This window comes from Triticum urartu, chromosome 5A (genome assembly GCF_056163025.1).
Source record: "Triticum urartu cultivar PI428250 chromosome 5A, HENAU_Tu73, whole genome shotgun sequence".
Lineage (NCBI taxonomy): Eukaryota > Viridiplantae > Streptophyta > Magnoliopsida > Poales > Poaceae > Triticum > Triticum urartu.
The window spans coordinates 473,288,876-473,309,372 of NC_141877.1; the positions used below are offsets into that span (position 1 = coordinate 473,288,876).

General features: G+C 46.2%; 3 protein-coding genes and 1 long non-coding RNA gene across 7 annotated transcripts; all 4 read left to right on the top strand.

The window, feature by feature from the left end:
• The first annotated feature begins 851 nt into the window (after positions 1-851).
• LOC125509856 (uncharacterized) lies at positions 852-6,184 on the top strand. Of its 4 annotated transcripts, XR_015602397.1 has the most exons (5): positions 856-1,091; positions 2,818-3,124; positions 3,484-3,653; positions 5,299-5,592; positions 5,688-6,184. It is a non-coding gene; the product is annotated as an uncharacterized LOC125509856 (long non-coding RNA). The 4 variants fall into 4 exon arrangements; XR_015602394.1 differs by having other exon boundaries at positions 852-1,091; positions 2,818-3,690; XR_015602393.1 differs by having other exon boundaries at positions 853-1,091; positions 2,818-3,653.
• Positions 6,185-6,494: 310 nt separating this feature from the next.
• On the top strand, positions 6,495-8,402 carry LOC125509855 (small ribosomal subunit protein bS16m/bS16c). The gene is made up of 3 exons (XM_048674886.2): positions 6,495-6,723; positions 6,926-6,971; positions 7,873-8,402. The coding sequence occupies exons 1-3, from the start codon at positions 6,591-6,593 to the stop codon at positions 8,111-8,113; spliced, it is 420 nt and encodes a 139-aa protein (XP_048530843.2). The 5' UTR covers positions 6,495-6,590; the 3' UTR covers positions 8,114-8,402.
• Positions 8,403-9,581: 1,179 nt separating this feature from the next.
• On the top strand, positions 9,582-11,133 carry LOC125509853 (pathogenesis-related thaumatin-like protein 3.5). The gene is made up of 3 exons (XM_048674884.2): positions 9,582-10,283; positions 10,385-10,640; positions 10,733-11,133. Exons 1-3 carry the CDS (start codon positions 9,785-9,787, stop codon positions 11,043-11,045), a joined length of 1,068 nt encoding a protein of 355 aa, XP_048530841.2. The 5' UTR covers positions 9,582-9,784; the 3' UTR covers positions 11,046-11,133.
• A 4,121-nt stretch (positions 11,134-15,254) lies between these two features.
• On the top strand, positions 15,255-19,647 carry LOC125509854 (transcription factor IIIB). Its single transcript, XM_048674885.2, has 3 exons — positions 15,255-15,624; positions 18,313-18,423; positions 18,813-19,647. The coding sequence occupies exons 1-3, from the start codon at positions 15,508-15,510 to the stop codon at positions 19,050-19,052; spliced, it is 468 nt and encodes a 155-aa protein (XP_048530842.1). The 5' UTR covers positions 15,255-15,507; the 3' UTR covers positions 19,053-19,647.
• The last annotated feature ends 850 nt before the right edge of the window (positions 19,648-20,497 follow it).

Sequence of the window (20,497 nt, forward strand, 5' to 3'; positions counted from 1 at the left end):
AATAACATGGAACAATCAAAAATTATAGATATGTTGGAGACGTATCAATGTCGTCTCCTAGCTTTGGCTCCCGGAGTGTTGCCTTTCGCGCGTCATCGACATAGATGGTGTGTCACTCATCGGCGTCCTCGTGTCCACACCATACTGATGCTCCAACGCTCGTGTCCATGCTGCAGTGGCGCTTCGACTATATAAGAGGCCAAAGGGGGTGGGCACGACACAGAAGCGGATCAGAGCTGTGGATAGTCTTTGTGCTCTGGGAATGCTGTGCGGGGCGTGCCATCTCAACCCGCTTAATTTATGGTTTTGAATGAAACATGTGTGATATTGACACCTAGGGACAAAATGTAAACGAAAAAAGTCGAGGGGCCAATTATCTACTTGTTGTAAAATTAAAGGACCAGATAACAATTTTCTCTTGCAAAACTTGAAGTAGACTCTCTTGGGTGCAAATCTGGTGATATGAGTCGGACTGGCCCTTGTCGACCCTTCTATAAAGGGGTTGTGTCAGCCCGAAGTCCTAGCCATGAGGAGGATTGGCTTGGCACGCCAGATAAAAAGGTCGTCACAGGCTGCGTTTCCGTCTACAAAATTCCTTTTTTAAAAGAAAAAACAAAAAATCTAAAAATATTGAAAATCTAAAAAAATATTTAAAAAATACAAAAGGTCGTGCCGTGCCTGGCATTAAGGCCTCGTTTCGGGGATCGGCCTTTTTGCGTGGCGGGTCAAAGACTGGCCCGGCCCTTTTATTCGTGTGCCGCGCCTGGCCCGGGCCCGGCCGAAAAATCCATGCCCACGGGCTGGCCCGTAAGGGACGGCTCCATTGTACCGCTCGTGCAGGCAGCTTTCGCGCTTTTCCTCTTTCTGGTCCGTCTCACCCGAACTCGGTCTGGTTGGACCAACTCGCGCTCCATCTCGAAAAGCCCGTACATCGACACGGCGCGGCGGAGCTACGGGCTCTCGCGGGGCTCGCGGCGGCGGCGGCGGCGAGTGGAGCAGCTCGACGGCGAGCGCGCCCGCGCACCACCCGCAGGAGGGGGAGGCCACACGACGGCGGGATCCGCCGCGCCGTCAAGAGAGACTGCGGAAAGGTGCGTGGTTGTTACCGCTGCTGTCGTTCCTACTTCCTAGTGGTCAGATTGCGCACAGTAGCTTTTAATTTTCCCGGAACGAGGGGCGGGGGGAGGGTTGCGCCTTCGACACGACTGATGATTTGCTACCCGGCGTGTCACATGAAGATTCGTAGAACAGCGATAGGAAAAAGGCATGTGCAGTGACCCTGTCTGCATTGCAGGATTCAGGGAAATTGACAGTTGTATGCAAAGGTTAATTTGTTAACAAATTGGAGTGTGAGTCTGGTTAAGAAATCTTTTTTGAAACAACATCCCGTGACCGCGATGCTATTTCTAACGCGGTTGTCGTTAGCGAAAGTTCGTATGTGTCAAACCAACCATTTGACATTAGCAGGGTTGGCTTCAGGTGAGGTGAATCGTCCATTAACTTGTGAAGCACTTCGCCTTGCTGGACGAAAGCACGCGGAAGCTTTCTACCGGCCTCGATGGCTCGTTCTTCCCGCTGCCAAGATCTGCATCATTCAGTGTGTGGATGGGATAACATTCTTTTAAACCGCCGCTTACCTAAAAGGGTGCCGAGACGTAACGTTTAAGTTGACTGCTTTGCATTACAGGAATGCTTGCGAAGCTCGCCCAAACTTGAACATATCAACAGCTTGGTAGTATTAAATGACTGACTAATGAATTTCTCAGCGTTTCATTTAGATTTAAGATTATCTCAATCTCGTTTAGCATCGTGTGCATGTGTGTATTGTCACCAAGCCATTTAAAACTTCTAGAATGCTGGAGGTTATTTACTGTACCTTCTCGTTTGCCCGATCATGGGAAGTTGGTGATGGTTGTGTACAAGAAAAGAAGTTTAACTAACACAGGGAAGATGCAGTGGTATCAGTATGGAACCATTATTTGTTGCTAGTGATGAGACATACTAATGACCGCTGAAAGGTAGCTTCTATCTTCCGCATCTAGTTTATATTTATCAGAAGACTGCTAGCAGGTTGCATACTTAGAAGATATGTTCACATTGCCGTATCCATACTGATCCGCGCTGTGTTTCTGGAGTTACCTGATGAACAACGACACTGAAATATATTATAGCTGGAAGCTTCATATATAATACTTTTACTTAATCCAACGTGATGCTGTCATGAAGAAGGAAATTTTCATTTGTGGAGGGCAAATATGGAATATCATGATAGGCAAGTGAACAAGTGATCATAATGTTTCTTATTTTGGTCTTATCTACAACAGATTATCCAGCAGTCGGTGTTGTAAAGGTGTACATCGTATGTACCAATGCATATCACTGCTATATAGTATAATCTTCAATGCTTCCAGCCTCCTACAGCATTTGCAAATTATCCCGCTGATCACAATTTTCTGTTATTTCATACAGCAAAGATAATAGAATAATGGTTTTATTTTTTAACAAGTCTGGGCATGTTGAGCTAAGTCCTGCAAATCGATGGATGTATCCTTTGTGTAAACAAGAAAAAAGTCCTCCCTCAACTGATAAAGAACAAAATTTATGGTTTTGCATGCTAATTAGTATTACAATCCCTGATCGATCATAGTCTCTATGAACACACATATACATAACCTCATATTGACTGCCGCTGTGTCTGGGAGAGGCTGCTGTATTGACATGTTGAATATTGTTGAAATCTTTAGATACTGTTCCAGTAATTTGTTCGTTGTGCGTTGGCGCTCATGATTTTTCTTCTTCTTGAAATATCTGTGGCAGATCCTCAATAGTGTGCAGTTTACTGATTTCGAACAAGGAAAAAACATATCGTACCAAAGCAGACTCTCCTCTTGAGGGTGATACTTGCCATGCCCTTGATACCAGTGGTTGTCGTACTCCTTTTGAGTTTGTTCACGTTGGTGGCCTAATAATTGATTGGCCAACTAAATCACTATTATATCTTCAGCTTCATGGTTACTGTCCACTAACACGTTATGAACGGGTTGGTTTTCCAAAGGAGTAGTCTGGCTTGTCTAGAGAGTGAGGCACAGGCTTACAACAGCATTCACATTCATTTCCTAATGAGGTAAGCCTATCAATGTTCTCTGTTGGTTGGATTCGTTTGTTTTATGCACCATTGATCAATTCGAATGTCAAAGAAGCAACAACCATGTTCTTTCCGTGACAACTTAATGCTCATCTTAGTTTAACTGTGTACTACAAGAAAGCAGTAAGGTTAACAAGGGTTGGTGGAGAGTAGAGGTTCTTCATCTAGGTTCTACATGCCAGTATTTAGCTGGTCACGTTTTTTATCATGTACAATTTTTATGTGATTCTAGCACCAAGATAGAAAATTGTGTTGTTGGATTATGCTCCAAAATCCCAGTTTCAGATAAGAAATGCTCATCATGTGATAATTCACCCACATTCTTGGATTTTTGTCAGATTCATTCTAGCCAGGGCTCAGTAAAATGATGTTGGTTTGACGGGATACAACGGCCTACAAACCTTCTCAAAAAGCAATGTGATTAATGCCTTTTGTGTCATGTGCGCGTTTGTTGATTGTTGTATTGCAAATGAAGTCAAGCCTTCCTTTGCGCTGTACTTCTCCCAAGGTTCACATCATTAATCAACTTTGTACTTCTAGTAAAGGTTTGCCTTTTGTTATGCTCGTCGGTTTGCTGCAATAATGCATGGGATTAATTATGTTTATTGTGAAATGGCTTTATCTGATGGAAATGAAGTCTAATTATGAAACACTTAATGTTTGAAATTACATGGCAGTCATGTTTGTAACTACATCATTATGAATCTGATTGTGTGAGAAACTGATACAGTGAAAATAGATAGGAAAGTTCTTTTGTTGTCAGTGACGAGCTTGTACCAAAATGTGGATTGATTCATAAGTAGAAAATAATGATACTAAACTCTGCCCCTGTTGATGTGCTCTTTGAAGTTGAAGAGATCAATCCTACGTCATGGATGCGTGAGAGAGATTGACCCGCAACTACTCTCTGTGACCAATTGATAGAATCACGTCAATGCCAAACAGAGTCTCACTGATAAAGTTATCAAATTATTCAACGTCATCACCCAAACAACGACTAAATTAAAGTAGCCGTTTACATCAAAGTTGTTTGTAAGAAACTTGGGCACGCAATCGCTTGTTGTCGGCATGCTTGCCCCACTGCCAAGATTTGTTAGCTAAGCATTCATCTACTCACAGTAGACCTAACAGAGATATATAATTGCATAATTCCTCTTGGCTGCACACTGGGAGGTTTGAAATACAAGTACCTGGATTTCTTGTAGATAAGAGCATTCCACAAGAGTAGCTTTCATGGTCATAGAAAATAGATACTGAACTTCCATCCTACCCGTATGCACTGTGCATTGTTTATGTCCTTTCACTTTCATTTTAATCATTCAAGGAAAACATGAAATCTTTTTTTTCGACATCTGCAAGGTTGATATTGCTTACTCAATATGGATATTTATAGCAGCATAACTGGATAAGTGATGTATATGCCTTGTGTGGCACTCGTAGCAATATGCAGTCCAGTAATGCTGGGGGCATAAATCAATTTATATTTTGTTATTCAATGGTACATCAACCTACGGACATCAATGGATATTTTGTGGCATACATAAACCTACGGACAATAATGGATGTGTTTGTGGAATTATAGGTGGTAGATATCTTTGTTGACTTGGAGATTAGACGGGAAGGAAGAGAAGACTAAAGAAAATACTTAGATTTATGCCTTGGGTATCTCTCATTTAAAGCTGTAGACAGAAACGGAATGTTATGTCTTCAGAACCTAAATGTTTGGATCTTATCTGCTGCTACTAAGTGTCTTTTTCAGCTCTTGTGTTATCTAATAAGCATGGAGCCTTTTTATTAGACTGAATTAGCTTGCATGCTAGTTATGGATAAGCAGATCCTTTGGCATAGAGTCATGAATCGAATCTATAAACGATAATATTTTTTATTTCACTTAGAATATGCTATCTTTTACTATGTTCATTTGATCAAAAGCGTCATCTTGTACAATTCAACTTTTATCCCAAAAGCATCGTGCAACATTTCTTTTGTCAAAGTTGGAGAAAAGTTGGGCATCCATCAGCATTTTCTTGATTCTCGCGAACATTTTTTCTTATTCACTACATAAGTTATGAGATTAAGAGTTGATTGGCTCACTGCTTTGTTTGAAATTATAATTGACTGCATTTTTGGATGACTTGTTATTTTTCCAACAGGGAACAGTTCGATCCAAAAGTTTTCACAGATGCAAATTCCTTGATGCCATAGACATTGGATGCAGATCAGCATTCTATCTCTCTCAGTCTTGACATAGATTCTGCAGTTGTAGCAAGAAATCTCTGTTTGCTTGCTGGTTGGTCCACTTTTTAGGTGTTCTTAGGTAGGAAAAACAAGCCACAGTATGGATTTGTGATATTTTTTAGACAACAGGTCAACAGCAACAATAGCGTCGTCGCTGTCTGTTAAGGAACAATCCCAAGAGGCGCACTGCAAACAAGGATACAGTTCAGGTCTCTTGTTCTTTCTTTTCCCCCACTCCATCCCCGCTGCATTCATTCCTAGACAAAGCTTAACCCTTCATGTGTTCCTTTCATCTTTTGGGCAGGAAAAACATCTCTGCACCAACCAGGAGAATATCAGTGGGAGCAGTGTCCAGAAAGGCGGCCGCTTATGGCTCGGCGGCATATAGGCTCCAGACGACGCGCTCTCATCTCGCTCACTGGTCGCTGGTCGATTTATCCTGTATAATCGGTGATTTGGCGCTTGTCTGTGGTGTCACAACTGTCGAGCGCCTTACTGAACACTGAGTGCAGTGAGCGAGAAGTTATGTTCTCAAATGTCTGGTGCAGAGACCAGAGTGTCTCCATCTACGGGCTTGCATTTCTTCCATGTGCCAGAGATTCCTTGTGTACTTGGCACATTTTTGTTAGTGTTCTAGTGTGTTCTGTCACCTGTTTTACCTCTGTCAGATATATAAATTGTATCTATGCAGAAATGTGAATTGATCAAATGAAGCTTTATTTTTCGAGAGAGGAAATGATAAATGGAGCTTAAATTTACTTTGTAGTGTAGTCAATCAAGCTTAAATTTACTCCTTTTTTTTACAATCAAGCTTAAATTTACTCTTTTTTTTACAACCAAGCTTAAATTTACTTTTTAGGGGTATTTACATTTTTTTTAGGAAAGGGGTACTTACTAGGTGTTTTTAGAAAGGGGGTATTTACTACTTTTTTTAGAAAGGGGGTATTTACTACTAGGATCGATCAGCGAACTTTTTTTTAGTAGACGATCAGCGATCTAATTCTGGCATATCAATTGGCCCAATCTTAGCCTGCTAAGAAGAAATGCCTCGTTGCGGGCCCAACGATCGCGCAACAGATGGATAGGCCCAGCCCAGAAGGAGAAAGCACACGCACTAATCCCCAACCCAAAACCCTTCTTCCCCCACGACCCCTCACCCGGAGAACCGCAGGCCGGCGGCGAGGAAGACCAAGACGAAAGCATCACCATGGTGGTCCGGATCCGGCTCGCGCGGTTCGGCTGCCGCAACCGGCCCTTCTACAGGGTGATGGCCGCCGACAGCCGCTCCCCGCGCGACGGCAAGCACCTCGAGGTCCTCGGCTACTACAACCCGCTCCCCGGTGAGGCAGCCCACCTTTCGATCTGTACATGTATCCCCGGCGCCCCACCTCCAACTCCCACCCGGGTCAGCCCCGCTTGGCCGGGCTTGTCTGGGTCAGGATTTGTGGTGCGATTCTGCGCGTGGGCGTGGGGAGCTCTGGTGCTGCTAACTGAAGAATTGCTGATGAGGAAATGTGTCCCTTTTTCTGTTGCTGTCTGCAGGGAAGGATGGTGGCAAGAGGATGGGGCTCAAGTTCGACCGGGTCAAGTGAGTTCTGCCTGCTCCTGATTTTCATTTTAGAGAGTATTGTTCAGCTATACTCCTTTTTGGAGAAAAATCTGCTCATTGCAGCTTTTGCTGCACCTACTCTAGAAGTAACATAGAGTAGTAACCGTGTTTGTTCATCCCAGTAGCCTTAATCTTTGATGGCCGGTTGGGCATTTTAGAGGATAAACCTGATTAAATAAGTTATGCCTTTTCTTTGAAACCTAAATAAATCGAGTCTTGTCATTCACATGCCTTGTGGTGGTAGATTGTATCATTGGGGATGTTGAGTAGGTAAAGCAGAAGAAAGACAAGCTAAACTATCTGGTGCTGCGCTATCCTAGTTGATTATAGTGCCAATTGGCAAGCATCATTCACTTCTACGCTTGCTGCCTCCCTCCACCGGAGAAGAAAATTATCGATTTAGTGAATAAGGATATATATAGTGCTTATTCATCCCAGTAGCCTTATTCTTTGATGGGCGATTGGACATTTTAGAGGTTAAAGCTAAATAGATTATGCCTTCTCTGTGGAACGTAAACAATTCGCGCCTGGCCGTTCTAATGCTCTGTGGCGGTGCATTGTATCATTGGGTATGTTGAGTAGGTAAAGCAGAGGAAAGACAAGCAAAACTATGTGGTGCTGGACTATGCTAGTTGACTGGATGCTAATTTCACAAGCATCATTCAGTTATACAGTCGCTACCTCCATCCATTGGAGAAGGGAATTATTGATTTGCTGAATAGGGGTTCAGGTTTTTCAAGTACATCATTGATTGGATCCATAGCAGACTTAGTGAGAGTATTTGCTACAAATATGCCATGCTGTTTTTTGCGCCTGCCCTGCAAGACCACATGATATCATACAGCTATAGTGACACCATATAACTATACTTCTGTTGTAGGTACTGGCTATCTGTTGGAGCACAGCCATCAGATCCCATGCAGCGTATCCTCTTCCGTGCCGGTGTTCTGCCGCCGCCTCCGTTGCTAGCTATGGGCCGGAAGGGTGGACATCGTGACAGGAACCCCATTCATCCGATGACTGGCCGTCCCTTGGATCTTGAGGGTGTCACGATTGTCGATGATCCCAATGCTGCTGAAGGTGATGCTGAAGCACCTACAGAACCTTCGTTGGAGGCGTGATAGATTCTGTTTTGGCATATTGAGTGGTGCTGCAAGACAAAAGAATTTGTTTGTTGTGCTTCTGATAAGATTATGAGCACGTAGTGTATGATCTTCAACAATTTCGTCATGTAACTCTGCTTTGTTAGCCTTTGCTGCACCATGGGTTAGCCAGCCGTCTCCAGTCTACTATGCCGTGTCCTAATATGATTCCTTTTGAATGGATTATGCAATTTCTGCATTCCTTTTGGATGCTCAAGTTGACAAATAATAATTCAAGTAAAGTGTTGAACTGGGTGCCCCATGATCATCTGCGGAGAACCAACATATGCTTGATATCTATGTATGATTATTCCTGCTGTGTGATCCAATCGATGCTTTATCTGATGTGGTTGCAAAGGTGACATATATTGCTTGATTGTGCAACTTAAAAAGGTGCATCTTGTCTTGCGGCATCCTTGTGGATACCTGTGATGTTTGTTTGTGTTGATGTTTTCTTGTGTGATTCCTTCCTTGTATTGGTCAGTTGTCTCACTGCCATGACATGCATGTTGCCTCCTGAAAGCATCTTCAAAATAATTATGTCATAAGCTTCCCAAAATTCTAGACTTATTTAGCTGAAGGGCATGTTGTCATTATGTGGAACATTGTACTGTTTCTCGCTGCTCGTTTGTAAAGGGCTTGTACTTTGATTCCGATAATCGAAATTAAACTGAATAAAACATACTACTCCTTCAACCTTAGTTCAAAACTGGACCACTTTTGGAGGAAGTAGTAGATATATAATTTGAACAAATAGCTGCTCCTTAGGGGTCCTGAAAAACCTGTTTGGTATTCATTCAGTAAAAGAAAGAGCCAATTTACGTCACTGAATTGGCAGCCAAATAAAAAACCACAGGATTTTCATGCTCTTATCCTGAATGACACTTGTGATTGCTAAAGATAATATCTTCGTTTCTGCATTGGACTGTGAGAGATGTGTCCTGTCCTGCCTGCCCACCCACCAGCTGAAACCTGAGCTCTGCCCAATTTGGTGCCATAGTTTGCATGAACAGGTTCAGACTGTACACCTCATCAAAGATATCAAGCCGAGTAAGCCTTGAGAGTCACAGAACATGACTCACTTGATAAATCACCCAATGGTCAATTGGTCAGGGAGCTCAAGAACTACATGATGCAGAGGGAGTTTAAACCTGTGAAGATCCTGAGATCACAGAACATGGTCTCATATTGTCTTGCCAATTATGCCCGAACGGCTCGTAGCACTGCTTGTTGGTTGCAACGGCCACCCCCTTCATTCATAATCTTGTATTAGCGGACTGTAAGCCTGTTACTTTGGAATAAAACTTCCTTTAAACCCGCAAAAAAAAAGCCTTGAGAGTCACAGGAGAAGAGAATGTTTGACCAGGAATCAAGGTATATTTTTCCTTTGGGTCTATCTAACTGCATGCCTATTTCTTCTTCCCTAGGCCACCCCCATCATGCCAAACCAACCTCACCAAGAAAAGCAAAGCTTTCCCTGCATGGTTGATGCCTTGATGGCAGCACTTGCCCTCACTCTCTTCCTCTTCTTTAAAATCTTGTAAGCATCCTCGCAATGTCTTCTTCCTTCCTTCCGATCGTGACCCCATTTTCCCTTCTCCCATCGACGACGACGTCGGCTGCCGGGTTTTTCCATACACAAGTCACACCATGGGAGAGCCAAGGCATCACTGCAAGCTATGTCTCCTCGTGGCATTGGCGCTGTGTCTGCACGCACCGACGGGCGCGACGACGACGTTCACCATAGCGAACTACTGCGCCTACACGATATGGCCGGGCACGCTGGCCGGTTCCGGCACGCCGCAGCTGTCCACGACGGGGTTCGAGCTCGGGCCGGGGCAGGCGGTGCGGCTGGCGGCGCCGGCGGGGTGGTCGGGGCGGATGTGGGCGCGGACCGGGTGCGTGTTCGACGCGGCCGGCGCCGGCGTCTGCCAGACGGGCGACTGCGGCGGGCGCGTGGAGTGCCGCGGCGCCGGCGCCACGCCGCCGGCCACGCTCTTCGAGGTCACGCTGGGGAAGGGCGGCGGCGAGGACTTCTACGACGTGAGCCTCGTCGACGGGTACAACCTCCCCGTCGTCGCCATCCCGCGCGCGCTAAGCGGGCCCGGCGCGTGCAACGCCACCGGCTGCTTGGCCGACCTCAACCGATGTAAGTACTCCAGTCTACATCTCCTGCATGCTAGCCTTGCCGTTGCGCGCCATTGCCGGCTCTGACGATCTGGGTGGATGGATCATGGATGGATGGAGCAGCGTGCCCGACGGAGCTGCAGGTAGTCTACGGCGGCGGCGCGATCGCGTGCCGGAGTGCGTGCGAGGCGTTCGGGCAGGACAGGTACTGCTGCAGCGGCGCCTACGGCACCCCGGCGGCGTGCCGGCCGACGTCGTACTCGTCCGTCTTCAAGATGGCGTGCCCGCGCGCCTACAGCTACGCCTACGACGACAGCACCAGCACCTTCACCTGCAGCGCCGACGACTACACCGTCGCCTTCTGCCTCCCCACCTCCGGGTCAGCTCATCAACAACCGTAGCAAACGTACATACACGACACGCGTGTAGCCGTGCGTAGCTAACAGCTTTGTGATCGGCTTTCCGGTGCAGGATAAAGGAGTCGGACGCCGTGTTCCTGGGCGCGCAGATCGTCGGCGGCCGCGGCACCGGTGCTGCCGAAGCCAACGATATCGTGCCGCCGGCGTACGGCAACGGTGGCGCGGGCGCTTATGCACCGCCGACCTACGACAGCCGCAGCGGTGGTGGAGCCGGAGGTCCTTACCTGCCGCCAGTTTACAACTACGGGCCTGGCGGCGACCGCATACCGCCGGCGATGAGGATCTCGTCGGCTTGCACGACGACGGCGGCGACGTACATCCGGCCGTGGCTTCCGCTGCTGCTGCTGCTCCTCTGCTTTGACTGACCGTGTTGGTGTTCCGTTGCCCGCTGCGCAGGAGCTGGCGACAGTTTAAGCTCACTCTGAGTTTAAGGGCATCTCCAGCCGTTGCCCCCCTCCCCCCCTCCCTCCCCCGGACGCATAAAAATCGCCTCTTGAAGGCGAGTCGGTGATACACTCGGCGCTGGGACGGTTTTGTGCTTAGTTGTCGCCCCCAGCTCGCCCTCAGGCGCCGAAATTGGCCCACTTTGCAGCCCAATTTCGGCAAATAAAGGGCCATATAGGCGAGAATAGGCTCATATTCGGCGTAGTGTCGCCGTGTCTCGGCGTTCAATTATCAACACAATTATTTCTTATCACATATTTCATCACAGAAAAATCAAATACTTCAACAAAATAGTACGACAACAAATAGTTCAATACAAATTATATAGTTCAACAAATAAAAACTCGTATTTCATCACACGGCGTCCCCCTTGAGCCTTCATAGGTGCTCAATCAGATCTTTCTGCAGTTGATGATGCATCTATGGGTCTCGGATCTCCTGACACATACTGAGATAGGCAGTCCAAATTGTCGGTAGCTGGTGATCAACTTCGGCTAGAGGACCCTGCTTGTAGTATGGTTCAGTGTCAAACACTGGGTCTTCTTGCTCGCTCTCGATGATCATGTTGTGCAAGATGATACAGCAAGTCATAATCTCCCACATTTGATCTTTGGACCAGGTCTGAGCGGGGTACCGAACAACAACAAATCGAGATTGGAGCACACCAAATGCCCGCTCGACATCCTTCCTGTAAGCCTCCTGAAGCTTCGCAAACCAGGCGTTCTTGCCTCCCGCCACAGGGTTTGAGATCATCTTCACAAATGTCGACCATCTCGGATAGATGCCGTCAGCTAGATAGTACCCCTTGTTGTATTGGTGCCCATTAATCTCGAAGTTCACCGGAGGAGAATGGCCCTCAACGAGCTTGGCAAAAACAGGAGAGCACTGCAGCACGTTGATGTCACTGTGAGTTCCTGGCATACCAAAGAAGGAGTGCCAAATCCAGAGGTCCTGTGTGGCTACCGCCTCAAGCACCACACTGCAACCGCCTTTGGCGCCTTTGTACATCCCCTGCCAACCAAATGGGCAGTTCTTCCATTTTCAATGCATGCAGTCGATGCTTCCAAGCATCTCAGGAAATCCTCTTGCTGCATTCTGGGCTAGGATCCGAGCAGTGTCTTCCGCATTGGGTGTTCTCAAATATTGTGGCCCAAACACTGTCACCACTGCCCGACAGAACTTGTAGAAACACTCTATGCTGGTGGACTCGGCCATGCGCCCATAATCGTCGAGTGAATCACTGGGAGCTCCATATGCAAGCATCCTCATCGCTGTCGTGCACTTCTGGATGGAGGTGAATCCAAGAGCGCCAGTGCAATCCATCTTGCACTTGAAGTAGTTGTCGAACTCCCGGATGGAATTCACAATCCTGAGGAAGAGCTTTCGGCTCATCCGATAACGGCGCCGAAATGTTCTCTCGCCATGAAGTGGAGCATCAGCGAAGTAGTCGGAGTAGAGCATGCAGTAGCCTTGGAGACAATGCCGGTTCTTTGCTTTCACCCGCCCCGGCGCCGAGCCACCTCGCCGCGGCTTTTCATTGCTCGCCGGCAGCTGGGCGAGGGCGGCGAGCACCATGAGATGCTCTTCTTCCTGGACGTCGGCCGCGGCTTCCTCCTCCAGCAGCGCGGCGAGCTCTTCCTCCTCATCCGAGTCCATCGCCGAGACAGGCAAAACGCCGAACACCTTGCGCTTGGTGGGCGTGTACCCGCCGTTAAACCGCGCCTCCGCGGCCGGAAACGGCGGCCGGAAACGCCGAGCTGCTGTGGGAGGGGCTGCCGCGGCGAAGCGCTGCTATTTTCCGGCGGGGAATGGCTATCTACCGGAGTAGGGCGGCGGCCGTCGCCAGGATATAGCTAGTGGTGGCCGAGGGTGCGGGGGGTGCGAGGCGAGTCGGGGGAAGAAAACCTTGACGTTTCCCCTATCGGTGTGGGCCAGGCGTGCTTTTCCCTAGCGCCGGAGCCCCCAACTGCTCCCCAGCGCGCCGGGTTCGGTCTGTGACCGCCGGGCGGAAAAAAGGTCCGAACCGGCGATTTTCGGCGTCCTGGGGGCGCGACTGGGCCCTTTTTTCGGCGCCGGCGCCGAAAAAGTGGCCTGGGGGGGCCTGTTGGGGGCGCGGCTGGAGATGCCCTAACGCAGCCTAGAATAGACGAACGGACAGATCGAGAAGGGCTTTTCATTCATGCCTTGGATGTTTGCACGATCCAAACTTGTTATCCTTCGTGGACATGTTTGCAGATCTCCAACTTACCATACCATTTAGACCTTATTCGGTTTGGAGGATTTTTATAGGAAAAACATGGGAACAAGGATTCCAGAGGAAAATTTCCTATATATGCATTCGATTTGTAGGAAATCCGTAAAGGAATTTCGTAGGAATACTATTCATTTCCTATGTTTTTGAAGGAAACTACACATCTACTTAAAGCTCATTTTGCGCGTAGGAACGAGGCAAGTCAATTCTTTAGGATGGCAAGTGCCATCCTATCAAATTCCTATACTACTTCAAATTCCTACGTTTAGATTTCCTCCAAACCGAATGAGCCCTTAGTTAATTAGTTACAGCAGATGCTAGGTCACTAATAGTAAAGATCGGATCCGTCTTACTGTGATTGTTGAACTCCTGAGATCGCTTACAAGTTAGTACAATAGTTGGCACCTATACCTCCCGTGGATTACCTCTCGACAGGACGTGTGTTCATTTTTTTTCATTATAATATATGTTTCATTCATATCATAAAAAACAAAATACAAGTCACGTAAAGACCGACGTGACAAAACTAAAAAGATAGAATAACATCTCCGAATTTAACATCAATGTTCATCACCTGCCTCCGGCACCACCACAGCAGCCATCGAAGAAAATAATGATAGACCACCTCCTCACCCGAGCTCGACGCGGCTCCATCGCTGATATGCAGCTTTACGAACCTCCAAGGTGGCTCACCAAAAGTGAAGCCATTATCGTTGAATGAATCAGACTGAGGCAACACCCCAGACACGCCATCAAACTCCAGATCTGACACACCAACATGACTAAGACCCCGAAGAAGAAAACCATACCTACCATCCACGAATCACGAAGCCGGCACACGTTCTGTCTTTCAGATGTCGTCGATGCAAACCACAATCTGCATCCGCTCCCGGACAACATCCCAAGCTCCACGCCGACACTGGAGCAAACGCCGTCGCAACGGCGGAGCCCGAGGATATAGGTCCACCATGAGGATGCCGCTGCCACGCGACTCCCCTCACCACCAACGACCGAGGTCGCCGGTGAAGGGGAGCCGCCAGAGGACGGCGCTGAAAGATGGCCTCTCCTGACGGCGGCTAAGGTTGAAGGGACAAGAGAAAAACGATCTAATCTGTGCGAGTTGGTACGTGTGTGCAGTATACACACTCATTTGTCGAAAACCTGGGATGAATCCTGTGTAAAGTACGATACATTCTTTTCTTTTTTTCGCGATGAAAAAGAACGATACATGCAGTTCAGGATCACTGAACTTATCCTTCTGACGCGATCGGAAACTGCACAAATACAGTCACACAATTACCCCCTTCGTAAACTAAGAGAGTATATTTTTTGTGATTTAAACATTCTTATATTAGTTTGGAGAGGTAGTACTAAACACAAATATATCCGATACAGACATACGGTCACCAGTTCGCGTGAAAATAGACAAAAATACCCTTATCTGAAACTTCAATACAAAATGGTCTTAATCTGAAAATATTTCATAAAATGGCCCCTTTTGCATGACGCCCGGAGCTAGGGCGTCATGCTAGATAGCATGACGACCCGAGGTAGGGCGTCATGCTATATGACATGGCGCCCTAGGCCGGGGCGTCATGCTACATGTCGCTACCATAGCGTCCTAGCCCGGGGTGTCATGCTCTCTAGCATGGCGTCCTAATCGCGGGCGTCATGCAAAAGAAGGCCATTTCGTGAAATATTTTCAGTTTGGGATCATTTTGTGTTGAAGTTTTAGATAAGGGCCAGTTTTGTTTATTTTCATCCAGTTCGCTCACTTTCATAATCCACAGTAGAACCTGTGGTCAATGCCCAGATGGTCAACATATCTAGGGGGCCCACTTGCCAGTGTACCGCCTGCCTGGCTAGGCAATTCCGCGAGCATCTCCAGGCCACTCCCAGGCAAACCGGCGAGGTCACAATCCAACTAGCCGCAAATCTGCCCAGACACTCGACCACCGCGCCCCGCCCGCCGGCCGCCGCCGCCTCGATCCCACGCCCCACCGCCTCGGGACAGCCCCGCCGCTCACGCGTCGCCGCCATCGCCGTCCCCGCTCTTCCTCGTCGGGACACCGCGTTCCCCGCCCGCAGTCTCTGGCCGCCTCTGCCGCGCGGATCGCTGGTCCACGGGCGGGATGGACAAGCTGGTGCAGTTCGGGAAGAAGGCGTGGTTCGTGGTGCGGGTCATGTCCGGCTACGAGGAGAGGAGGATCCGGTCCTACAGGCTGCAGCTGCAGCAGCGCCTCCAGCAGGTGAGAAAAAGGCTGGGTCCGCCATTTCTCTGATATGTACTCCTATCTATTCTTTCAATTTTAGGGAAACATCATTCACCGGCCTTCCAAGACTACAATGAATCTTCTAGGCTTCTAGTGGCTGTTTTGTTTTGGGGGATCTCTTGGAATTGGGATAGGGTTGGCCTCCCGGCGTGTGATTTGCGCTCTTAATTTCAGTAGGGCTGACATACACTTGGTGTTGAATTGGATTCGTGTTCTTCTCGTTAAGTTGTTTGACATGGCTGTAAATGAGAACTGCTTAGTATTAGAAAAAAAAAAAGGAGTGTTGTGCGAATAACTTTGCTCATTTAGTATGGAACTCACAATGAGTATCAGTTGTCCGGCTTGTTCTGTTGGTCATGTCTGGGGGAAAATGTCGCTGTTTCAACTAGCCATCTCCTTTAGTTAGTGTAATGCATCTTACCACAACTGTTTGTTCCCTGGACACTGAATTATCTTGCAAGTTACTTTGGGTTGTAATGGTTAGGAACCCTCTAGAAGCACACCACATATCTGATCAACTTTGTAACTGTTGTGGTCGTGGGTGCACAGGGCTGCAGGAGATATGCATATCCATGAAGGCATTGCGTATGCTATGTTAGACTGTTAGAGATAGGAAGTTTAGGAAAAGGGAAAATTTTGTTTTTGCCACTCTAGATTTTGCCAATTTTCCTTATACCATTCTAGATTTTGACATTTCACTTTTGCCACTCTTAGCTTTTGACAATTATCACAATTGCCACTCCGTGGCAAAAGCAAAATAATTTTATTTCATTTTTGCCACTCTTAGCTTTTGAAATGTATCACAATTACCACTCCGAAAATTTTGCTTTTGCCACCGGAATGGCAATTTAGATAATTGTCAAAAACTAAGAGTGGCAAAAGTGAAATGTCAAAATCTAGAGTGGCATAAGGAAAATTGGCAAAATCTAGAGTGGCAAAAACAAAATTTTCCCTTAGGAAAATGAGTTAATCCAGTAGTATTAAGTATCTTTGTTGGATACATTTGGGTCTATTAGTAAGAGTCTGGTTCTATTAGGAAGATTCCATTTGAACTAGGAAGATAGAGGTATGGTTTGTCTTGAGTTTGAATAGAGATCAGACTTGGGGATCAAGTTAGCTGTCCTATATAAAGGACTAGTGTGTAGCAGATTGAATCAGGTAACAAGAGAATAGTTTGCCAATCTGTTATCCTCCCAAAGCTATGTTCTGCTTCGCAATCCCCTATGCCATGCCATCCGGCCATTCTCATGGTAGTGCTTACCTAGTCTGTTCCAGCAACACTTTTTTGTTTCTGAGTTGATTTCCCTGTCCTAATTGTTGCAAAACATTTGATATTTTTAACTCTATGTTGATAATTTTTATCATTAAACAAAGATAGGAAGGCATTTGTCCTTATGACCTGTCTTACTGTGAGTTACTGCCACAATTCTTGTGTCATTCTTGTTGTTTGTGTATGCCGGGTGCACTGCACCCGTTTTTTCTCTTTGCACCCTTAACCAGTGGCGGTGTTAGACTTATGAACTTCAGAACTTGTCAGGTACTTAATTTTCTTTTAGCAATGATGTGGCGCTATCATGTAAAGAACACATTATATGTTCCAAATTATGTTTATAGTCAACTAGATTGCATTGATAAGGATACGCTGATCAGTATCGGAGTGATATGTAATTATGGTTACGTAAATACATCATTTCGGAAAAGCACCAATATGGGGATAAGTTTGACTATTTTTGAAAACAATATAGAAAATATGCTATCAATAAGCCTCAAGCCATTTAGCATATATTTAGTCACTGCAGTCCATTATCTTCTATCTTTTTATTCATTATTCCAACAAAAGCAAGAACCAACAGCCAACGGGTTCACCAAACATAAAAGTTCAGTTAGAGAGAAAGGGAGGAGAAATCAGCAGCCTTCCATTAGATAGAATTATACAGGATAGTGGGGGGAAGGGGAGTGGGAGCACCGAGAAAGGCGTCCACCACAGGCACTAGTAGAGCCTGAGAGGTATCGGGGACATATTGGGAAAGAATCAGTATCGGACACGGTATCTGATATGGGTACACTGGTTGCTGGAAGTATCAGTGTTTTCTTGATGGTCAAAATTTACATACAGTCACGCAAACTAATGTTGTAGCTTTGTAGGGCATATTTGGGTGTCGCTTAGCGCTAAAGTTATTTATTCTAATTTTAGCACTGAAATCTTGAAGTCCTCAATCGTCTGTATACTGTCTCTTGTACACCCTCCGGTCCTTTTTACTCTGCATATAAGAATTGTCTGAAGTCAAACTCATATTTATATGAAAAAATATTAACATATACAATGCTAAATTTATACAATATGAAAACTAAAGTCATGACGCATCTAATGTTACTGATTTCACATTCTGAATGTTTCCCTATAAACTTGGTCGAAGTTTACGAGCTTTGACTTCAGACAAATCTTATATGCAAACTAAAAAGGACCGGAGGGAGTATTGAACTATTGCTCACTAGAATATCTTAAACTAATATCAGGAAACTACTACACTAGCTTGCAGATAAGATCGTCCTTTCCAGGTAGTACGTATGGTTGATTATTCATGGTGACATCACCAATCATCTGTAAGGACCAATATTGTACTTAATTGCAATATCAGTTAAACTTCAGTACTGTTTATTCAGGCTCAGGCTAAGAAGAAGGAGATTGAGAAACAACCAGAGCAAGTTATTCTGTCAGAGGTTCGTCAAGTGGTTCAGCAGATGCAAGCTCTCAATCAGCACCTCGAAGAAGCTGTAAGGCATTGTACTGCAAATTTATAGTTAATTACCCAACACTTGCCCAGGAAATGTGTATTGCATTCTGAGAAATTATTTACTACTCCCTCCATTCCATAATTATTGTCATGGTTTTAGTTCAGAGGGTGTAGTTTATGTGCAATCTCACAACTAAAAAAGAGGCAGCGATCATGCTGTCGGCCTTTGGAGAACGAATGAACGATACAGTGGCTTGTTTCTGTTTGATGTGTGTGAAACATGCTTGTTCTGTAACTCCCAAAATAGACTTACTTTTTGGTTTATGTTTCCGATATAGGATCGCTGGCAGTAAACTGAAATGCCACTTGATTTTATACAAACAACTTGTGTAATGACTTGCAATTCGTTCTTTTTATCTTACTTTTCAGGAAACTGCCATAGATGAGTATTTCAAACCGATCGACAAGAATGCTCAGATCTTAACAGACATGCAATTGGAGAAAGAAGAGAAGCAAATGAAGGAGATGCTCCAAGTAATGCGAGGACAAATACAAATGCAAAGAGAAATCGAGACGAGGAAAGCCGAGGCCAGTGCCGTGGAGCCTGTCGACACCCAAGCGAGTGCAACAACAGCTGAGGTTCCTCCAAAGCAAGAAAACGCTAAATAGATGCTGTCTGCTGTTACATTTTCCATAAGCAAGTTATTATGTGCGCATGGATGGACTCTTTACATGGGCTCTTGCTGGGCTAGGTAATAAGTAGGGATCTACGGCAACACAACTGCCAGTTTTGTACCTCAGGGGGTATTTTTTTTCGCTGGGCAGGGTTCTCGTCTTCTTGGCCCATGTGGATGGACTCTTTACATGGGCTCTTGCTGGGCTAGGTAATAAGTAGGGATCTACGGCAACACAACTGCCAGTTTTGTACCTCAGGGGGTATTTTTTTTCGCTGGGCAGGGTTCTCGTCTTCTTGGCCCATGTGGATGGACTCTTTACATGGGCTCTTGCTGGGCTAGGTAATAAGTAGGGATCTACGGCAACACAACTGCCAGTTTTGTACCTCAGGGGGTATTTTTTTTCGCTGGGCAGGGTTCTCGTCTTCTTGGCCCATGTCGTTTCCCGTTCAAGAAGGTAAATCATGGAAGCTTTGTGCAATGTGATGTCGGCTGTGAGTTCTTGAAACTGCACCATGTGCGGAACCAAAATTTGAGTCCTGTCCCAACTCGGAAGCACAATTTTACTTTGGAAGCTTTATGTTTGTGTATTTCGCGGAGGTGCTGGTGTCATCCCCTTCGTTTATTGTCTTCGCTTGAGGTTATTATTTGAGCAGGCGGAGAATATGGGATTCTCGAAGCAAATATTCAACAATAAAGACTCAAACCAATGTTCCAAATTGCAAAGGCTCAGAGGAAATAATAAAGCTTCAGGTAATTCACAGCCTCATCATCATTTGGAAAAACACGAACTTATTATCCATGTGTGGTGAGCTATCTCTAGAACTAGAAGAATCCAGAATATCCTTAGGAGGACCTCTCTTCCTTTATCTTGAGAAGAAGAATAGGAATCTGATCTTGGAAATGCATGTGTTTGCTTCTAGAAGCAGTGACATGGACGGGCTTGGGATTGAATACGTTCTAGACTTCCAGGTCAAGTGAACGGTACGGTGGCCATGTGCCTGTTCTAGTCCAGGTCAAGTGAGTGAACGGTGTCCATACGTACGTCTAGTGTGGTGTGGACGTAGAAAACGACATGACCATCAGCATCCGTGACTAGGAGTAGTACGTGTCTTGGCATGCACTTGCGAGTGGTGCGGACGCAGAGACAGGTCACTCGCCCCAGATCGGTCGATACCTCTCAATCTCATGAGATATTTCTGTACTACCTCCTAATCCTAATGATAAGGACGAGGAAGGGTTCCACGTACGAACCACGGTCGATGGAGATATGGGCGGGGAGCAGATCGACCAGCTGTGACCCCCTACCTAGCTAGCTGCGCCTCATAAGACAAGCAGCAGCGCGTGAGTGATCAATAATTCGCGCTAATTTGCATGTGGGCTTATTAGAGATGTACGTACAGTACATACATAGGCCTGACGATGATTGGCGTGGCGCAT

Excerpts from the sequence above, each read along its gene's own strand:
- LOC125509855 (XM_048674886.2), top strand. The coding sequence starts at position 6,591 with ATGGTGGTCCGGATCCGGCTCGCGCGGTTCGGCTGCCGCAACCGGCCC. Across the intron at positions 6,724-6,925 it reads CTACTACAACCCGCTCCCCG|GGAAGGATGGTGGCAAGAGG; the intron begins GTGAGGCAGCCC and ends TGCTGTCTGCAG. Across the intron at positions 6,972-7,872 it reads CTCAAGTTCGACCGGGTCAA|GTACTGGCTATCTGTTGGAG; the intron begins GTGAGTTCTGCC and ends CTTCTGTTGTAG.
- LOC125509853 (XM_048674884.2), top strand. The coding sequence starts at position 9,785 with ATGGGAGAGCCAAGGCATCACTGCAAGCTATGTCTCCTCGTGGCATTG. Across the intron at positions 10,284-10,384 it reads CTTGGCCGACCTCAACCGAT|CGTGCCCGACGGAGCTGCAG; the intron begins GTAAGTACTCCA and ends TGGATGGAGCAG. Across the intron at positions 10,641-10,732 it reads TTCTGCCTCCCCACCTCCGG|GATAAAGGAGTCGGACGCCG; the intron begins GTCAGCTCATCA and ends TTTCCGGTGCAG.
- LOC125509854 (XM_048674885.2), top strand. The coding sequence starts at position 15,508 with ATGGACAAGCTGGTGCAGTTCGGGAAGAAGGCGTGGTTCGTGGTGCGG. Across the intron at positions 15,625-18,312 it reads TGCAGCAGCGCCTCCAGCAG|GCTCAGGCTAAGAAGAAGGA; the intron begins GTGAGAAAAAGG and ends CTGTTTATTCAG. Across the intron at positions 18,424-18,812 it reads ATCAGCACCTCGAAGAAGCT|GAAACTGCCATAGATGAGTA; the intron begins GTAAGGCATTGT and ends CTTACTTTTCAG.